The sequence below is a fragment of the Pyrus communis genome, chromosome 9 (assembly GCF_963583255.1).
Source record: "Pyrus communis chromosome 9, drPyrComm1.1, whole genome shotgun sequence".
Lineage (NCBI taxonomy): Eukaryota > Viridiplantae > Streptophyta > Magnoliopsida > Rosales > Rosaceae > Pyrus > Pyrus communis.
The window spans coordinates 26,311,381-26,327,791 of NC_084811.1; the positions used below are offsets into that span (position 1 = coordinate 26,311,381).

At 34.7% G+C, this 16,411-nt stretch overlaps 1 protein-coding gene across 1 annotated transcript; it reads left to right on the forward strand.

Annotated features, from left to right (window-relative positions):
- Positions 1 to 10,550: 10,550 nt before the first annotated feature.
- Positions 10,551 to 13,221, forward strand: LOC137746217 (transcription factor CSA-like). The gene is made up of 3 exons (XM_068486292.1): positions 10,551 to 11,621; positions 11,778 to 12,242; positions 12,511 to 13,221. The coding sequence occupies exons 1-3, from the start codon at positions 11,162 to 11,164 to the stop codon at positions 12,789 to 12,791; spliced, it is 1,206 nt and encodes a 401-aa protein (XP_068342393.1). The 5' UTR covers positions 10,551 to 11,161; the 3' UTR covers positions 12,792 to 13,221.
- Positions 13,222 to 16,411: the final 3,190 nt, after the last annotated feature.

The window sequence follows — 16,411 nt, forward strand, 5'->3', positions numbered from 1 at the left end:
TGTAATCATCATTGTCAATTCTCAAATTAGAATCACTGGAAGACACAGTGGAATCACTTGAAAGCTAAGTATCAAATCTTAGAGGTCAAGGGTTTGTACCATCCACAAAACCCATAATATCATGGCCTTCCGAAAAAAGCTCTATCTGAAAATGCCATATGATGTAGTTGGATTCATCAAGTTTCACAGAAACACAGGACGAAACTGATGAAATTAAAGAAGTAATCGGGGATTGAAGAATCTGCAATTGCGTTACAGTCACCATGATCGAATACCAAGCAAGATTCTAAAGAAAACAGTTGACAGATTTTCTGAAGACTTTGGCTAAAGTTCAGATTAATCTACCATTAATTGATGCAATCAAGAACATTCCAGCTTATGCCAAGTTTTTTAAGGATGTTTACACAAAGAAAAAGAAGCTTTTGGATTCCAAAAAAGTGATTCTAACGGAACAATGCAGTGCGGTCTTATTGCATAAATTGCTTCCTCTTTAAGGTGTAAGATCAAACACCTTGTGTGGAAGATTACGAGGACCGAGAAACAAAGAAGAAGAGGGTAATTAGAAACCCTAAATTGAGTAGCAGAGCGGAAGCAAAAGAACCAATATCAATAAACCGTCAAGCACAGAGCTCTTCTGACGAATGATACCATGTAAATGTAACAGCAAAGAAGAAAAATTGTATTCTTGTAGAAGAAGAAAGAGTATTCAAAGAGAGAGAAAGAGAGAAAGAGAGAAAGTTTAGACAAAGAAGTGGTTTTTCATTAACAGTTTTTCTTAACAGATTACAATGGTAGTTATCAAAGGTATATATCTAACAAGGTTGCTTACTCCTTAAGCTATTACAAAAATTATAAGATGCTTACACCTGTCACAATTACAACCACAGGATCACAAACTGTTAAGCTTGGTATACTGTTATCAACATGCACTGTAGCCACATCTAACATTTTTAAATTTAGTAATTTATTTTAATAGTATTTAACATCGAATGATATGAAAAATGTATGATTAAAACTGAAAATAGACAATTATTAGGGAATATAAAATTTAACGATAAAGAGAGAATTCCTCAAAGTTGATTGTGGTGGGTTGGTCACTTGGTTAACCTCCCGATTCCATCAATTATTATTCCAAGTGAAACAAAAAGGCTTTTGTAGCTCGTGGTCTTTTGGGGTCAAAAAGTACGGTAGGATTCATGCATGCAACAAATTAAGGGTCATCAATCAGCAAGAAAAAGGCGAAAGAAAACAGACAAAAGAACATTGGGTGGGACATTCTATCTATGCAATATGATTGTGACTAACGAAAAACTCGGCTAACGGCATGATATATGTGATATGTGTATACAACAAACAAATTAACAAGAACAGTATTATATAAATAACTAATCATTTGCTTTAATCTGATTAGTTTCTCATAATTATTCCCTTTGTTTTCCTCGACTGCTATAAGCATTAGGCATTATTGTTAAGGAAAAAATAACTCATCGCACAGTATTTTAATCATTATACACCTATTTGTTTATATATGTTCATCAGAATTAATAAATAAAAAATAAAAAAAAAGGGACTTTAAGTCAACAAAGATTTTTGCTTGCGAGTCTCAAGAGAAATACTTGTCGTACATAGTCTTACATTTCCTTTGCAACTAGACTGTTTCTCTTACTCGAACTCCTGACCAATATTTTTGTTGGGCCAAGTCTCGCTCTCAATGGAAATAAATAAAAACACGAATAAATCAAATAAAAATCCATGATATTTCAGTCACAAAAGATCATCAGACTGACTAAATCAAATAAAAAATGAATAAAATTAAGTAGGTATTATGCAAGTAGAGAATTAGAGTATGTGATTATCATTTCTTATTGTTATACAAGATGTAATCAATTAATACGTATATTTCACGTTGACGCATCCAAATTACTCTTTACTAAGATCTAACCAACATGGTGCATCACGAAGTTGTTAACGAGATGTCGATATCTTATATTAATTAAGACGTAAACGATTGAAAATGTCAGATTCCTTAATTACTGATTATAGTTAATCACGTGCATGGTAATTACCACCAATACACATTGACACAACCGTTTGCTTTTGGAAATAGTACAATATAAAGTATAATAGTTTTATGATTCTTTCTATGGTACGTACTTTTTAAATATAGTACTACATAACGTGAAAACCCTCCTAGTAAATTATGTTTCTAATTATCTTTCTTAACCATCATGGGAAGGTCCAGTGTGTAAGGTAAATTCCAGACTCGTATTTTAGACAATTCATTATGCGTTTAATTTTTTATGTTGGTTAATCACACTATAACTAGAGAAGGCTAAAATATCTCTGTGAATCTTCCTCACCAATTAAAAAGTGACATGCCGTAACTTGGCAATCAGCTGGCCCCTTTTTTTCTTCTTTTAGGAAAAAAAAAAATCCTTCTTAATCTTCATTTTGTTCGATGTTTGTTTAATATATACATCAAAGTTTCTTTGTTATATGTCACCACAGAGAAAAGTTTTTGTTGTTGTTAGGAAAAGTCTATGGGCCAATCACTTTATTAAAAGGGGTCGGTCAAATGAAGTTGTAATTGCTCCTACGAGCTAATCTTGTGATTCTTTTTCAACAAAGGCCGCTCTTTATGTTCTTTTTGTCTATAAAGGAAACAAACTTAACTAATAATTCCACATATTTATATCATTGCTATGCATACTAAAACGACTTTATCAAAACTACATAATTAGTTCTAAACTAATTCAAGTCACATTTCCTAAGTCATTGCTTGAAGAAATGACTTTAACTCCATGAACTATATAGGCTTTGTTGCAGTGCACTTGGAAAATTAATAGATAAGAGTTACCTAGTTTTCCACAAGTGAACACATTTCAAAAACAATTATATGAGATGCCAATTGCAATATGTATATTTGTGATCATTACGATGTTGTAACTGGGATGCTGAAAATGTTGATCTCATACTAATTGTCCAACCCTGTGAAAGTAGGTCACGTAAGTGGCCACTAGATTCAAGTTATACATAATAAATTAGAATGAATGTCATTTTCTAAATCTTGTTTACGTTGCTAATTAATACTACTGTTTAATGATATTCCTCTTGACTTGTAAGTGAGAGGTCTTAGGGTCGATTATCACCAAATGCGAATTTGAACCACTTTATTGCTAACCCATTGTAAGGCTAAACTCATCCCCTATACCTTAGTATAGATAATATTGTTTGTTCATAAAATAGAAATCTTGTTTACGCTAACGGAACTAGATGAACCGTTATAAGGTTTATATCCAATCTGAGGTTCTTACTTAAAAATGCCTTGAATTCATGTCTTCTACTTTTAATTTTTAACAAATTTGGAAGCCAATTTCCATTTCTTCTTGAAAATGTCTTGGACTTGAGAACTTTATTGCAGCACAGAAGATATTTTTATTTTTATGAATTAAGAAGATAATCTTCTACCTCTTCTGTAGAAACATTATCTTCCACCTGTTTAATGAAAAAGTAATCTTTTAAGTCCATTGATATTTTTTTACTTTCTTTAAATGAAAGGAGATGAAAATATAAGTTAGGGTTTAAGGTAGACAAATGTCTCCCACACCCAACCTTTTTTTTTTTTTTTAATTAAGCAAACCAAGATAATTAATATCCTTATCAGTCTTTTTGCAAATAGACAAATTTGTAATTAAAAAATTCATTAAAAGGTTGGTGGGGAGATAAGATATTGGGATGTAAATAACATCACTCTTTTATTTTTATGACTTAAGAAGATAACATTATCCTGATGTTTTTTTGGGATTCCTACTACAAAGAGGCAAATGCGCATGATATATATTTACCATCTCTTTTCTTGTGCTCGCAAGCTCTATATGGGTTCTCTATAATTTATTTATTTGAGTTACATGTGTTCTTTTAATTTAATTTATCGTTAATTTTTTATTTATTATTAAAAAAATAAATTCAAAAGTTAATATTGTTAAGTATGACTTCAGTAAACGGTCAAATGAGGCTATTTTAGAAAAAAAAAAATCACTCAGTACTACGGTCTGGTGATATTCATCTTTACTTGAAAGTGAGAGGTCTTAGGTACGAATCTTGTAGATAACGAATTCGATACTAAATTAGACTACTCATTATGTGGTTTAGTCAAACTCTGTCTCTTCTTAGTATAAAAATATCGATACACTCAGGAAAAAAAAAAAAAAAAAAGGGTCAAATGTCAACACTCCAAAAGGGTTTATGAGCTTAAGAAACTCCCCCCTCACCTTCTCCACCCAATCACGCATGCGCTGTGGGGGCACTTTCGTCCATCCACACTCCCCAAACACTTTCTCAACAACTCTTCCAAGTGCGGGACCCACACCCAATATCCTCATGGATTTCGTTACCCCAGATTATCAGGTCCCGATAACACCGTTCACGTGTACGACAACGATTCACCCGCACGTGTAACCCGAAGCCCCAAACAAAAAAGCAAAACGGTTTCGGGAAACTGACAAAACGGCAGTGCATGGGAGAAGCAGTGGAGAAAGCATGAACCGAAAAAGTAAAAATAACAATAATGCTGATGCCAATACTGTAAATAAAAATAATTAATCAACGGCCCACTATACTATTTTTTAAATTATTAAAATATTGGGTTTACGTTACCGCGAAACCGATGGAAACCGTTGTCTGTCGCAGCAGCGTCTTTATACTCTCTCTCCCTTAGTTCACACGTGCGCGTATCAGAAAACTCAGACGTAACGTACTACTGACACGATTCTTTTGCTTTATTTTTTCTTTTTCAGGGTTTCTGGTTTGCATGGTGGGTTGTTTTTTGAAAAATATTTTTACTCACCAACCTTATGAGTTGTGGCGTTCAATATTTTAGGGGTTTTTTGATATAGGTCCAAATTAACTAAAAATTAGATCTATTTCAAAATGTGGTTTATAAAATTGAACCTATTTCAAAATTTTCCATTATTTTATTGGTTATCGTTGTTTGTGTCATACTTTATTAATTTTAAATTATTAAATATCGATCAATTCTATAACTTCAAGAATCTCACTGAAGTATTGATGCTGAGGCATCCTATCGAACCACACGAATTCATCCTCAGTCAAGAGACCAATCACGACATAACATGTGTCAACATCGAAAGTTGGAGACTCCTCAATTATAAAAAAAAACCATTTTCCTACTATTATTTCTCAGTGTCATTATAATACTCAAACTCATCAATAGAATTCACTACATGATGCTTGAACCTATGTATTATGTAAACTCTTCACTATTAATGAGAACTCATCTACCCTTATGAACATAGCCTAACTTAGGGTGAACGACGCATATATTGTGTTTGCTTCCTTATTTCTATCTCTCTACATATTCACTTACACTTAGTAACCAGAGCAATCTTGTAAGGGCCAAAAATTTAACTTTATTTAATATTTTACGTTGTTTGAAAATCTCACTCATTTTGTACATCAACACTCATTACTAATTTTAGGTTTCAAAATTTGTGTAATAAGCTGATGAGCAACATCACCACTTAACCGTAGTGTGCAAAATTACACTCCTAGTGCTTTTCTTACTACTCACTTTCATCTATCTGTTGCGCAGATTCGGGGCAACAACAACGAGATCTTTCATTCACTCTCTTTTTTGATGTGATATTTTCTTTGTGAGATGGGATTAACTTTTATCTTTCTTTTCTTTTTGCTACCAATTCTTTTAGTTTTTCAATGCCAAATGGAATGATGAGTGTTCTTGGGGCAAATAAAATGTAATGATGGGTATGGCTACGTTCGTTGTGCAAAGTTTAAAGCGAAGTACTTGCATGCATTGCATTGTCAAACAAGTTTCCTTGGTTTTACTTTAGGGGAAAAAGAAAAGGAAAGAAAAGGAGTTTTCACCCATTGTTTATTTTTTATTATTTTTGTTATTCAAAAGGCGAAATTTTTAGTACAACCAGATTCAATACAATCAAATAGAACATTTTATTTGTTTTCGGTGTAAATAATGTTATTTTTTTAATAGACATGTAAATTGATCATCTTTTTAATACTAACGAGTCCCACATTTAATGATGAAGTTCTCTTTTATATGAAAATGATTAGCAATGTGATTATTTTTGTGTTTTAATAGCATTTTTTGCCAAAATACAAAATAGAGCCAAAACCTTTAATCGAATAAATATAATATTTATGTGGTTGGAAATTATTGTGATCTTGGAATAAGCCGCTCAATGACACACTCACTTTTTTTCTTTTGGTCTGAAAAGATAGTTTAATTAATTTGACAGAAGGTTACAAGTCAACATAAAGGAAGGCAAAATAACCCAAATACATTGAGGGGAAACCAATTCAGAAGGCATGAGTTTGGCTGCTCAACACTTGAATCAAGGGACAGTCTATCAACTCCAGGCTTGTGGCCTCGGTGTTCGTATCTGAAGTCTTTGTGCCTTATAGGGATTCTTACTAGCCCTCTAACCTTTCGTATTTATGGATGCAAATTCCATTCAAGGTTGGATTGATGAAATCACACCTACAAGACAAATAACATCATTAACTTAACTGGTAAACAACCGAGAAAAGGGGGAAAGTGTCCGTCAATGAGCCTTCGATTCCTAAGTCAGAAGTAGCTTGAGATAAACTAGAATATAGAGAATTCTGAGTAGCAAGTGGCGACTACCGATCTCCTTGTTCAACTTGGATATTTATAGAAGAGACTCCTCGCAGGCAGTTGGAAAGTGAGGCCGCAACCCATGTTAGGTAGACCACTATGTTCTACTAGCGTGGTGCATACCACACTCCTCATGCAGCTAGGGGATCCGGGAGTCTCTGGTGGTAAGCCTATGGAAGGTAGATCCGCTACAGCGCAAATCACTCAAAGGAGACTCTGAAAGGCCGATCCCTGTCTCCTTAAGTCAGGGCACGGTGCTAGGATTGGCATATCATGGGCTTGAAGGACACCTTGATATGTATATGAGCTCGAAAACCCAAGACCTGTTGGGCAGGGAGATGCTCAGCCACTCAAGGTCCGGTGTGGTTTGCTCACGAGTCAAGGGTAAATGCATCATATTGAACTAAAAGTCTATGTGTCTTTTTTGTATTTGTTGTTAATTTATGTCTTCACAACATTGGCTCTTTTGGCTATCTTCCAACTCTTTCTAAGCTAGTTGTGGCATGGTCTGTCAAATACCTTATGTGGGTAACATAAATTGCACGGACCTAACATTCGTGAACAAATTTTTCCTCCGACAAAAGACCTTCTCAAAACCTGACAGGCTAAGTTCGGACTCCTCAGGCTCAGAGCTCTTGTAACTCGTCTCTGAAAGACCTTAAACAAGCATGGCACGGCCAAGAGCCACCTCAGCTAGCTCCGTGCCTAGACTTGAGCCACAAGGAAAAAATTTGGCTCAGAATTTCCTGCGTATCTAGATATCCCATTAACTTCATGTTTGATGCCTGATTTTATTTAGTTTTGGATTCCAGCGCAAGCATGTGGTTCCGGCTAAGATTACAATCTTTTTATATATTCCCCAGAAATTAAGATACACCTACAATTTAGGTTCACTTCTCATTCAAAGGCTAAACCTGCACACTATATAGGGATGCTCTCTTTTTTTTTCTTTCTTTAAAAAAAAAAAAACGATATTATCTACACTAATAGGGAGGGGGTGAGCTTAGGCTCACAATAGGCTAGCAATAATGTGGTTTAAATTTGTTTTTTGCAAGAATCGAACCTAAGATATCTCACTTATAAGTAAAGATGAATACCACTAGACCGTGGTACTAAGTGGCATAATAATGCTCTTCTTAAACCTGAATGGTAACTGAGAAAAGAACATAAGGACTGCAAACATAGTTGTGATGTGAGCCAAAAAGACTCCGATGCCTAAATTATTGCTTTCACATTTAATTATATAGATTTGTTTAGTAATTACGATGGTTTTCAAGTCTAGACCATCGAAATAAATTTACATGATTTGGCAAGCCATTTTCCCATTTATATATTCTCCATGGATTTGGAATAAGTTGAAGACATTAACATAGTCTATGACAAAATAACCAACCTTTGAGTAATATCCCCTAAGCATAATTCCACTTGAAGTTTAGTTTTGGTTTCATTTCATTGCGAGCACAGAATTGTTGCAAGTTTATCTTTCGAAAACTTTGTCGACTAGCCAATTCTAGTTGGTCGTCGATACTTATAAGAGAAGAAAACAATTCATATATTTAAGAGATGTACTAATTGGAGAAGGCTTAGATGGGCAACCAATTGCAATTGAATGTAACCTTAAAGAGAGGGGATGAGTTTAGCCTCACAATGAGTTAGCAATAATGTGGTGGAAGTGCTTTTAAAATCACAGGAAATGTTTTTAGATAATGTATTTGAGTTCACTTCAAGATTTACTTGCATTTTTACTAAGAATAAGTTCCAAAAACACTTTCACCAAAAGTATTTGCAATCATTTTAAAGCTCTTACAAACAAGCTCAGGTACTTTGGGTGGCTGAATATATGAAAATATGTTTATGTGAGGAAAATTCTTCTAGGGATATTTGCATAGCGATTGTTATGAGTTTAGAAATGATACGTCCGAAGGTATGTTAGGAATCGTTGAATAAATACAATTGTCCCGCATGCAAGAAGTGGTTGTTTGTAGAAATGTACATTAAAGTGATAGCTCTTGTTAAATTGCACCACGGTTATTTTGAGATAAAACTCGACATCTGAAGGCCTATAAGGTCCAAGACATGAGATCCAACAAAATTGTGATTTTTCTCTTTTTATTGCATCTCATTATTAGAAAACTATCGTTTTATGTTTATGATTAGATAAGAAGGATGAATAATTCTTTTTCGATGAGAAAAAGAAAATTCCAGAATTCTTTTATTTGCATCTAACCTGTCATTTTTTTTCTAGGTCATATACATTTAATCTGCCGTTATTGCCAGAAAAACTTTTGAGACAACTCTGATTCTAAAAGTTTACAAAAATTTGAAATTTTTGAATTTGGAAATTTTGATTAAAAATTTTTGGAATGGAAATTGACAAATTTGTTTCCAATCCGATTCATTCGGAATTCACCTTTAATTTCAATGTTGATATTTGTAAAAGAGTAATGTTAGGTAGACTAATTTTTGAAACCAAATTTACAAACATATGATATGTCACCAATAAGAAATAAACACGTTAATTAACATTTAAGTAATAATCTTAACATCAACAACCATATTATATAATTTACAAAATTTAATCTAAATAGTTAATTTTTTTAGCATTACCTTTTATAAAATAATCATCTCTGCTAATTTATCCTTTTGTTTTCACAAATCATAGACATCTAAAACCTGCCATAGCTACTCAACTCTTAATTTGGTCAAATGAAAAACGTTTGCTTGCAGAAGAACACGAAAAAAGCACTTTGCTTAGGCTGGTACATTTTGCCAAGCTGGATCCTGCAACAAGGACGCATGCACTTAAAAAAATGGAACAATACAAAGAAAAGAAGGCAGAAAAAGAAAGAAATCTGTTCAATATATTCCCTTAAGTTAAAAGGTTTAAATGGAAGCAGAAGTAAAATAATAAAAGGAAATAAAATTTAGACAAATAGAAAGTACTTAAATATTATTGGATAAGTACAATTAGAAGTTTTGGTGTTAGTTTGAAAATCAATCCTGAGTTTTTAATTTTTTCAACTTACACTATGTTATTTTAAAATTCTTTCAATTTACATCTTTCTTTAAATTATAGTCCTATTGTCAAAAGAGACACAACAAAATGTGTAAATTTGAGAAGAATTGTACTAAATTTTGTTATGGAATTTAGTTGGTCTCAGATTCTCAAGTCCATAATAAAGACTACAATGTAACGGTTAATGTAAATTGAACGAATTTCAAAATATTAATGTAATATGAAAAATTTAAAACTTCGTATTCCGTTTTAAAATTGACATCAATCTTCGTTGTGAAATGTATTTAGTCTGAATATTATATACGGAAAATAAAAAATGAACCTCGTCGGATTCTTTTTGTGGGGATCTTAGGGATCCCATGATCGTGACTGTTTATCGTACGTCGTGCGATCAGTTTTCGTTAGGTATTATCTATATTTGATTTTAAATTTTAAATTTTAAATTTTAAAATAATTTATTATCGTACAATGTACGATGAACTGTCATAATCACAGAATTTCCAAAATTCCTAGGAAAAGAATCCAAGGGAAAAAAATATATAATGAAGATAGTATTTTCAGTTATGGGAAATGAGAGAGCACAGAAGGGCAATGACCGGTGGTTGGGATGAAGCTCAAGTCTACGGTCCTTGAAAATTTCCGTTATTTAAAAAAACAAAATGGCAAAGGAAATGTTTCGGAAACAGACAAACAGATTCTGGTTTCCCCAAAAACCAATGCCAACACACAAGAAAAAAAATATAAAAAAGGAGGATGAGACAAAACCGAAGCAATGCAGCACTACGACTACAAGTAGGAGTACTTCTACGACTACATAGATACCCCCCTACCCAACCCTCTCACGAATATCACAAACTCAAAAGCATCAGTCTTTAGAGAGAGAGAAGGAGAGAGAGAGGCTTTGATCCCCACCACCAAGACGGGCATCACCCACACGAGCGGTTCTCGAAGTGCATGCACAACAGCAGCACAGACTTTCCTGCTTTCCAAACAATCCCACCGCCCCATTTTTCTATTTGAGAGAGAGAGGAGACAGATGATGATATCAGTCTCAAAATAAGCACCCTGGCTCTCTGAGAGGAGGAGAGAATCACAGTTCAACCGTGTGGTTTTTTGTTTATTTCTCTCCCAAACAAAACCCATCTCTTTGTTTCCTGTTCCCATTTCTTGTTTAATCGATTTTCTTCTGATTTCTGCCTTTTCTCTTGCATTTTCTCTCTCTTTCTTTCCTGCCAAACAGACCCTTGTTTAAGTGAGTGATCTCACAGATAGAGTGTGATCTAACAGAAGAAAACCCAGGTCCTGGTTTCTGCTGTCCTGCCTTGTGGCATTGCACTTTTTCTCTTTGATTAAAAAGACCACCCCAAGTTTTCTGCTTTTTTTCCGCTTCCATTTTCATTGATTCTGCATCTTGGGTTTTTACCCTTCTGATTTTCTTTTTGGTGCGTTAGTTCTCCAACTGAGAGGTACTGATGGCGTTTCGACATCTGATGAGTGATTGTGATGGTTTTACCAGATACCAAGATTTGAACTTTTTGCCACCACCTCCTGTTTCTAATCAACTTTCTCTCTCAAACATCTTTGGTGGTTCTACTTCTGCAATGGGGGTTGTGCCTTTCAGTCCCTCATCATCCCAACAAACCAACAAACCATGGAGTTTTCAGGCTTTGGAAAATGGGGGACCAAAAAATATAAGTGATCTTGGTGTGCTTTCTGGGGTTGATCAGAAAAGCCCCACGCCTTTGAATTTGAATCTTGTTGGAGAGGAAGATGATGATGAGGGTAGGAGTCCTGCTGGTGGGAGAACTAGTGCTAAGAGATGTGTCAGAGGCCATTGGAGACCAGCTGAAGATTCAAAGCTCAAAGAACTTGTGGGACAATATGGTCCTCAAAACTGGAACGTTATAGCTGAGCATCTTGATGGTAGATCAGGTAAATTTTATATCCCCCTCTTTGGATTTTGGTACTTTGAAAGTTAAATGATTTCCGCACAACTGTTTTCTACTGTTCTCACCCATATATATTTCTGTCCCTCGGATGTAAACTATTTAATCTAACATTGTTCATCATCTGATTTTTTATTTGTAGGGAAGAGTTGCAGATTGAGGTGGTTCAACCAGCTAGATCCAAGGATCAACAGAGGGGCATTCAGTGAGGAGGAAGAAGAGAGGCTGTTGGCAGCCCACAGACTCTATGGCAACAAATGGGCAATGATTGCAAGGCTTTTCCCTGGAAGGACTGACAATGCTGTGAAGAACCATTGGCATGTGATCATGGCCAGAAGCCGCAGAGAGCAATCCCATGTTTTCAAGAGGAGAAAGCCCTCTTCTCCTCCACCTCCTTCCCCTCTTCCTCATGTGGTTGCTAATTTCCCGAAGAATCCTTCCACCAGTACTGAATCAACCGTCTCAATAAGCACCATCAATGATGACAGCACTCAGTCTGCCTCAACATGCACTAATCTCTCCCTCACTCCCTCAAACAAACCACCTCCCACCTTTTTCTCCAAGTTCCATCCTTTTCATCGCCCCCAAATCATTGGATCACCTATAGGTATGTGACTGTTCCTTATGTTACCTCTTTTTCAATTTATAAATGAATCATAAAAAATGCATGACCAAATTGTTCAATGGTCGGATGCGATATCATACCAAACTCACATTCACCGGATCTCATCAGAACTCTGAAGTTAAATGAGTTTGAACGAGAGAGTACGGGATGGAACTTGGATCACCTTATTGTTTCTGATGTGGTTAATAATTTATTTAAGAATTTTAATCTATATATATATATATATTTTTTTTTCTTTTTGTTGTTGCAGGCTCATCATCATCAAGTGATGGGGGATTTAACAAGATGATTGGTAGCAATGGTAATGGTTTCTGCGAGAGCACTGGGCCAGTGAGAGGAGTTGGAGCAGCAGCTGCAGCTATGAAGGGTGTGGATAATTCTGGTCATCAATCAGATTCAGAAATTTCTGGGGACGAGTCAGTCACCACCACTAGTACCAATCGGTCATTATCTGGGGAAGATCAAGATCTGCATCATGAAAAGACCACCACCATCCATTTCATTGATTTCCTTGGAGTAGGCACTGCTTAAAAAACCGATGGTGGTTTTGAGCTAGCAGAAGCGGATTTTCTAGTATGCTTCGGGATATTCAGAAAAAAGCCTTAAAACTTCAGTAAAAGTACAAGAGCTTAAACTCAGCGATGTGGCAAAAGTAGGTCTGCAGATTAGAGGGGGGCATCATCTCTAGTCTTTGTGTACAGCAAGTTCTATATAAGGCCAAAGGGAAACTACAGTGAAACTAGGTAAAAATTCAGGGGAGAGAGTTAAAAATATTTAAGAGTGGGTTAAAAGTGAAAGTCTTTGGATGTGTTTGTTCTGTGGCATTTTGTACACAAAGTTGCTTCCTGCAGGCTTACTACTTGCTGACTCAAATCAATGGATCGACCTGCCCATATTGTCCATGACTAGTGTTTTGAATGTCAATTTTGTCCATGTCAAATGTGAGTTCTGGTGTTACTTGTTTGACCACGTTTTCCTCGCCCTTGCATTTACTACCCTCCACCTTTTGTGCCTATGGTTTTTGCTTTTGCTTGTCCAATTGCCCTGCACCTGTATGAACCTAACGTGCAGGCAATAATGCAGTTCCTACATGATGTTTAAAACTGAGATTTCAGAGGGGCTAATTGGATAAATCACGGGACGAAACGCCAGATAGTACTTCTACAATAGTACGACTTCAAGAAAACGAGAAATTTGAAAAAATAATCAAAATTTAGAGTTTATATAGAATTGTGCGCTGGTAGATTTTTTAGTATCTACGCGAGAGGATTAAAATCATATAAAATACTCGCAAGAGAATAAAATTGTTATAGTAAGAATGCTCAAGGTTGTTCTTATCTTTATTAATTAATGAAATCATATTTGTCAACTAAAAGAGGGTAAAAAGACAACTTAGTCGTCTATCACACAAAAAAAAATGATGGGTAATAATGTAATTTCACAGGGCCAAATTTTACTGTTTCTTTATTGAAACCTCACCTACAGTTGATGTTAAAATATCTTTAATATTTAAAATTAAAAAAAAAACCAAAAAAAAAAACTCTCTCTCTCTATCTTCTTCTCATTTTCTAAAAAAAAAATATGTTCATACACACAAAGTGTGTAGACAAATATTAGTAGGGATTAATTAAAACAATTTATATAAAACCAAATCTTAAATGATTACTTGAAACAAAGTTTTGCAAAAATTGATTTTGGATTTTAAAATATTAAAAACAAATTAAAGAAATCAGCAAAAGACCAGTTTAAAAGAAAACAATTAGAAAGGAAACAGTTTTTAAATATCAAAGTGTAGAAGTACTAGGTTCCGCAATCATCTTAACAATCTTATGTAATTTTATCAACTATTTATGAATTACGCTTGCAACTTTGAATTGCATCCAATTACTTATCTACATTCTAATGGGCACGAAACATTAAGATACAAAGACAGTTTAAACACAATGATTAATAATTCAAAGCAAACATACATAATATCATAAGAAATTAAATAAAACCTACATATTCATATTAAGGCTCATGGCCTCGCCCTAGCAAAAGAAAGTTAGTTACGCATATTCATGTTAAATCAAAAGGATTTTTTTTATCAAAATAGAAAAAGAATGAAAACACATTGTAGAATAAAGTTTGAAATTTGCCTGAGCCTTCGGCAATCTCTTTCAAAGTTTCGTAGAGACTTACTATGGCCGGCCACCCTTATTTATAGTACTACAATTGAAATTCTTCCTAGAAAGTCTTAGAATAAAATTAGGAAACAAAATAAATTAAGAGAAATTAGGAAACAAACTCCTAAATAATAAAGGAGAATCTGACATACAACTAATTAGTCACGCGACTAATCAGCCACGGCCTTGTCAACCTTCAAAACAAGCCCAAAATAGCTTGTTTTAAAGTTTAAGATGTCTTGGAACACTTTTTTAGAAGGACCCAAGCCCAAAAGAGGCCATCTGGACTCCAAAAATTGCAATTAAGTCCAAAATGTCAGTTTTCCAACATTGCACCCTACTCCTTTGTTTCATTGCCATAAATAATCTGTTTGGTAGAAAAATTGATACGAATATTCTCCAATTTGAATCACTCCAAAATTCATCCGTTTGATCACTTTTTGTTCAAGAGGAAGTCGCATGTTCTACATTGAAAATATAAAGCAAAGTATCAAAATTCACCAAAATAAATACCAAAACATACTAAGAATAGGGTTAAATATATAATACAAAATCGACTCATCATGCCACTTTTTTAAGTTTATGACAATTATAACTAATAGTTGATATGAAAATACTAATGTATATATTCTTAAAATGACGTTTTTCAGAAGAACCAAAAAGCAAAATTAAAATGAGGATCAGGTATCAATTTAAGGAAACAATCTCTATTTTGCAAACGTAGTAAAACACACTCTGTAATAGCAATCCAACCAAATTCACTGGCACCAAAACACCAAAATCCCAACCAACCACAATTCTCACAAAAACCTTGCAATCCTCCCTGCTGTGCACCGCAATTGACCTGAAACCGCACTGACAACCCCTGTAGATTGTCAAGTACCAAAACCGAGCATGAAGGCCATCCCAACCCTCTTTTTGAGCAACTCATAGCTCTTCTTCATGACGGCGAACCCGTAGACGGGCTCGAACACGAAGACCATGTGGGCCAAGTGCCAAGAGTGTGATGATGTAAACATGGACGACCAAGAAGAGGAGGAAGATGACAATGTCGAAGAAGAGTAGTATAATTAATCTCTATTTTTTTTAGAAGGAGCTGACTATGAGGTGCAGAGGGACGCGATCCTCATTTTCATTTTCATTTTGCTTTTTGGTTGTTCCAAGAAATCTCATTTTAAGGTTGTATTAGTACTTTCATATTATAATTTTTTGTATAATATCATAAATTTAAAATGATGGTTGTATTTGATATGGATCCAAACTTTGATTGTTTTTTACAAATTTCCCATGTAAAACGGCATAGCGTTGTAGGTTACTAGTAGAAAGCCATGTAGAGAGTCTTGACCCGGTATTCACACTAATACAAGGTCATCCAAGTCTCTCTCCTACAGAACAGGTTTGAGGAAATAATACTAATATCGTATTGACATGGTATTAACACACCACTCGACCAATTGTTTATATGGATATTTGGAAGAAAAATAAAATTGTTGATATAGATACGACATTGATATTGTATAGATACAAGAATGATATGATATCGGGCCAATTTTTAGCACATATCAGTTCTCATAAGAATGATATAACGATATATAGTCGCATAATATAATTTCTCGGGTAATTGATAAATTCATTGGGGTCTTGACATGCCAGGAACAAGAAAAGGAATTTCCAAGTTGGGTCTACAGATCTTTGCATGAGCTTTTATCGATGGATACCAAATAAATGTGAATGGCAATGTTGTATGCAGGACAATGGTACTAATCATATAGGCAGTGACCGCTAAAAACTAGAGTAAAGGAGGGGAATGGTCATGTCAATTTTTTTTCTTTCTAAAAAGGGGATCAGTTTGCGGCTTCGTCACGATAGTCTATCTTTTTTGGGGCCGAAATGATCATGTCAGTTGCGATTGCTTTTACTTGGCACATTTAACATTTCTTTTTAGTGGAGAAGTGACACATTCATGTCCCATTGAGTCTGAATTTT

Bases quoted from the DNA above. Each gene is read 5' to 3' on its own strand.
- LOC137746217 (XM_068486292.1), top strand. From the start codon at position 11,162: ATGGCGTTTCGACATCTGATGAGTGATTGTGATGGTTTTACCAGATAC. The intron at 11,622-11,777 runs GTAAATTTTATA...TTTTATTTGTAG, and splicing joins GCATCTTGATGGTAGATCAG to GGAAGAGTTGCAGATTGAGG. The intron at 12,243-12,510 runs GTATGTGACTGT...TTGTTGTTGCAG, and splicing joins AATCATTGGATCACCTATAG to GCTCATCATCATCAAGTGAT.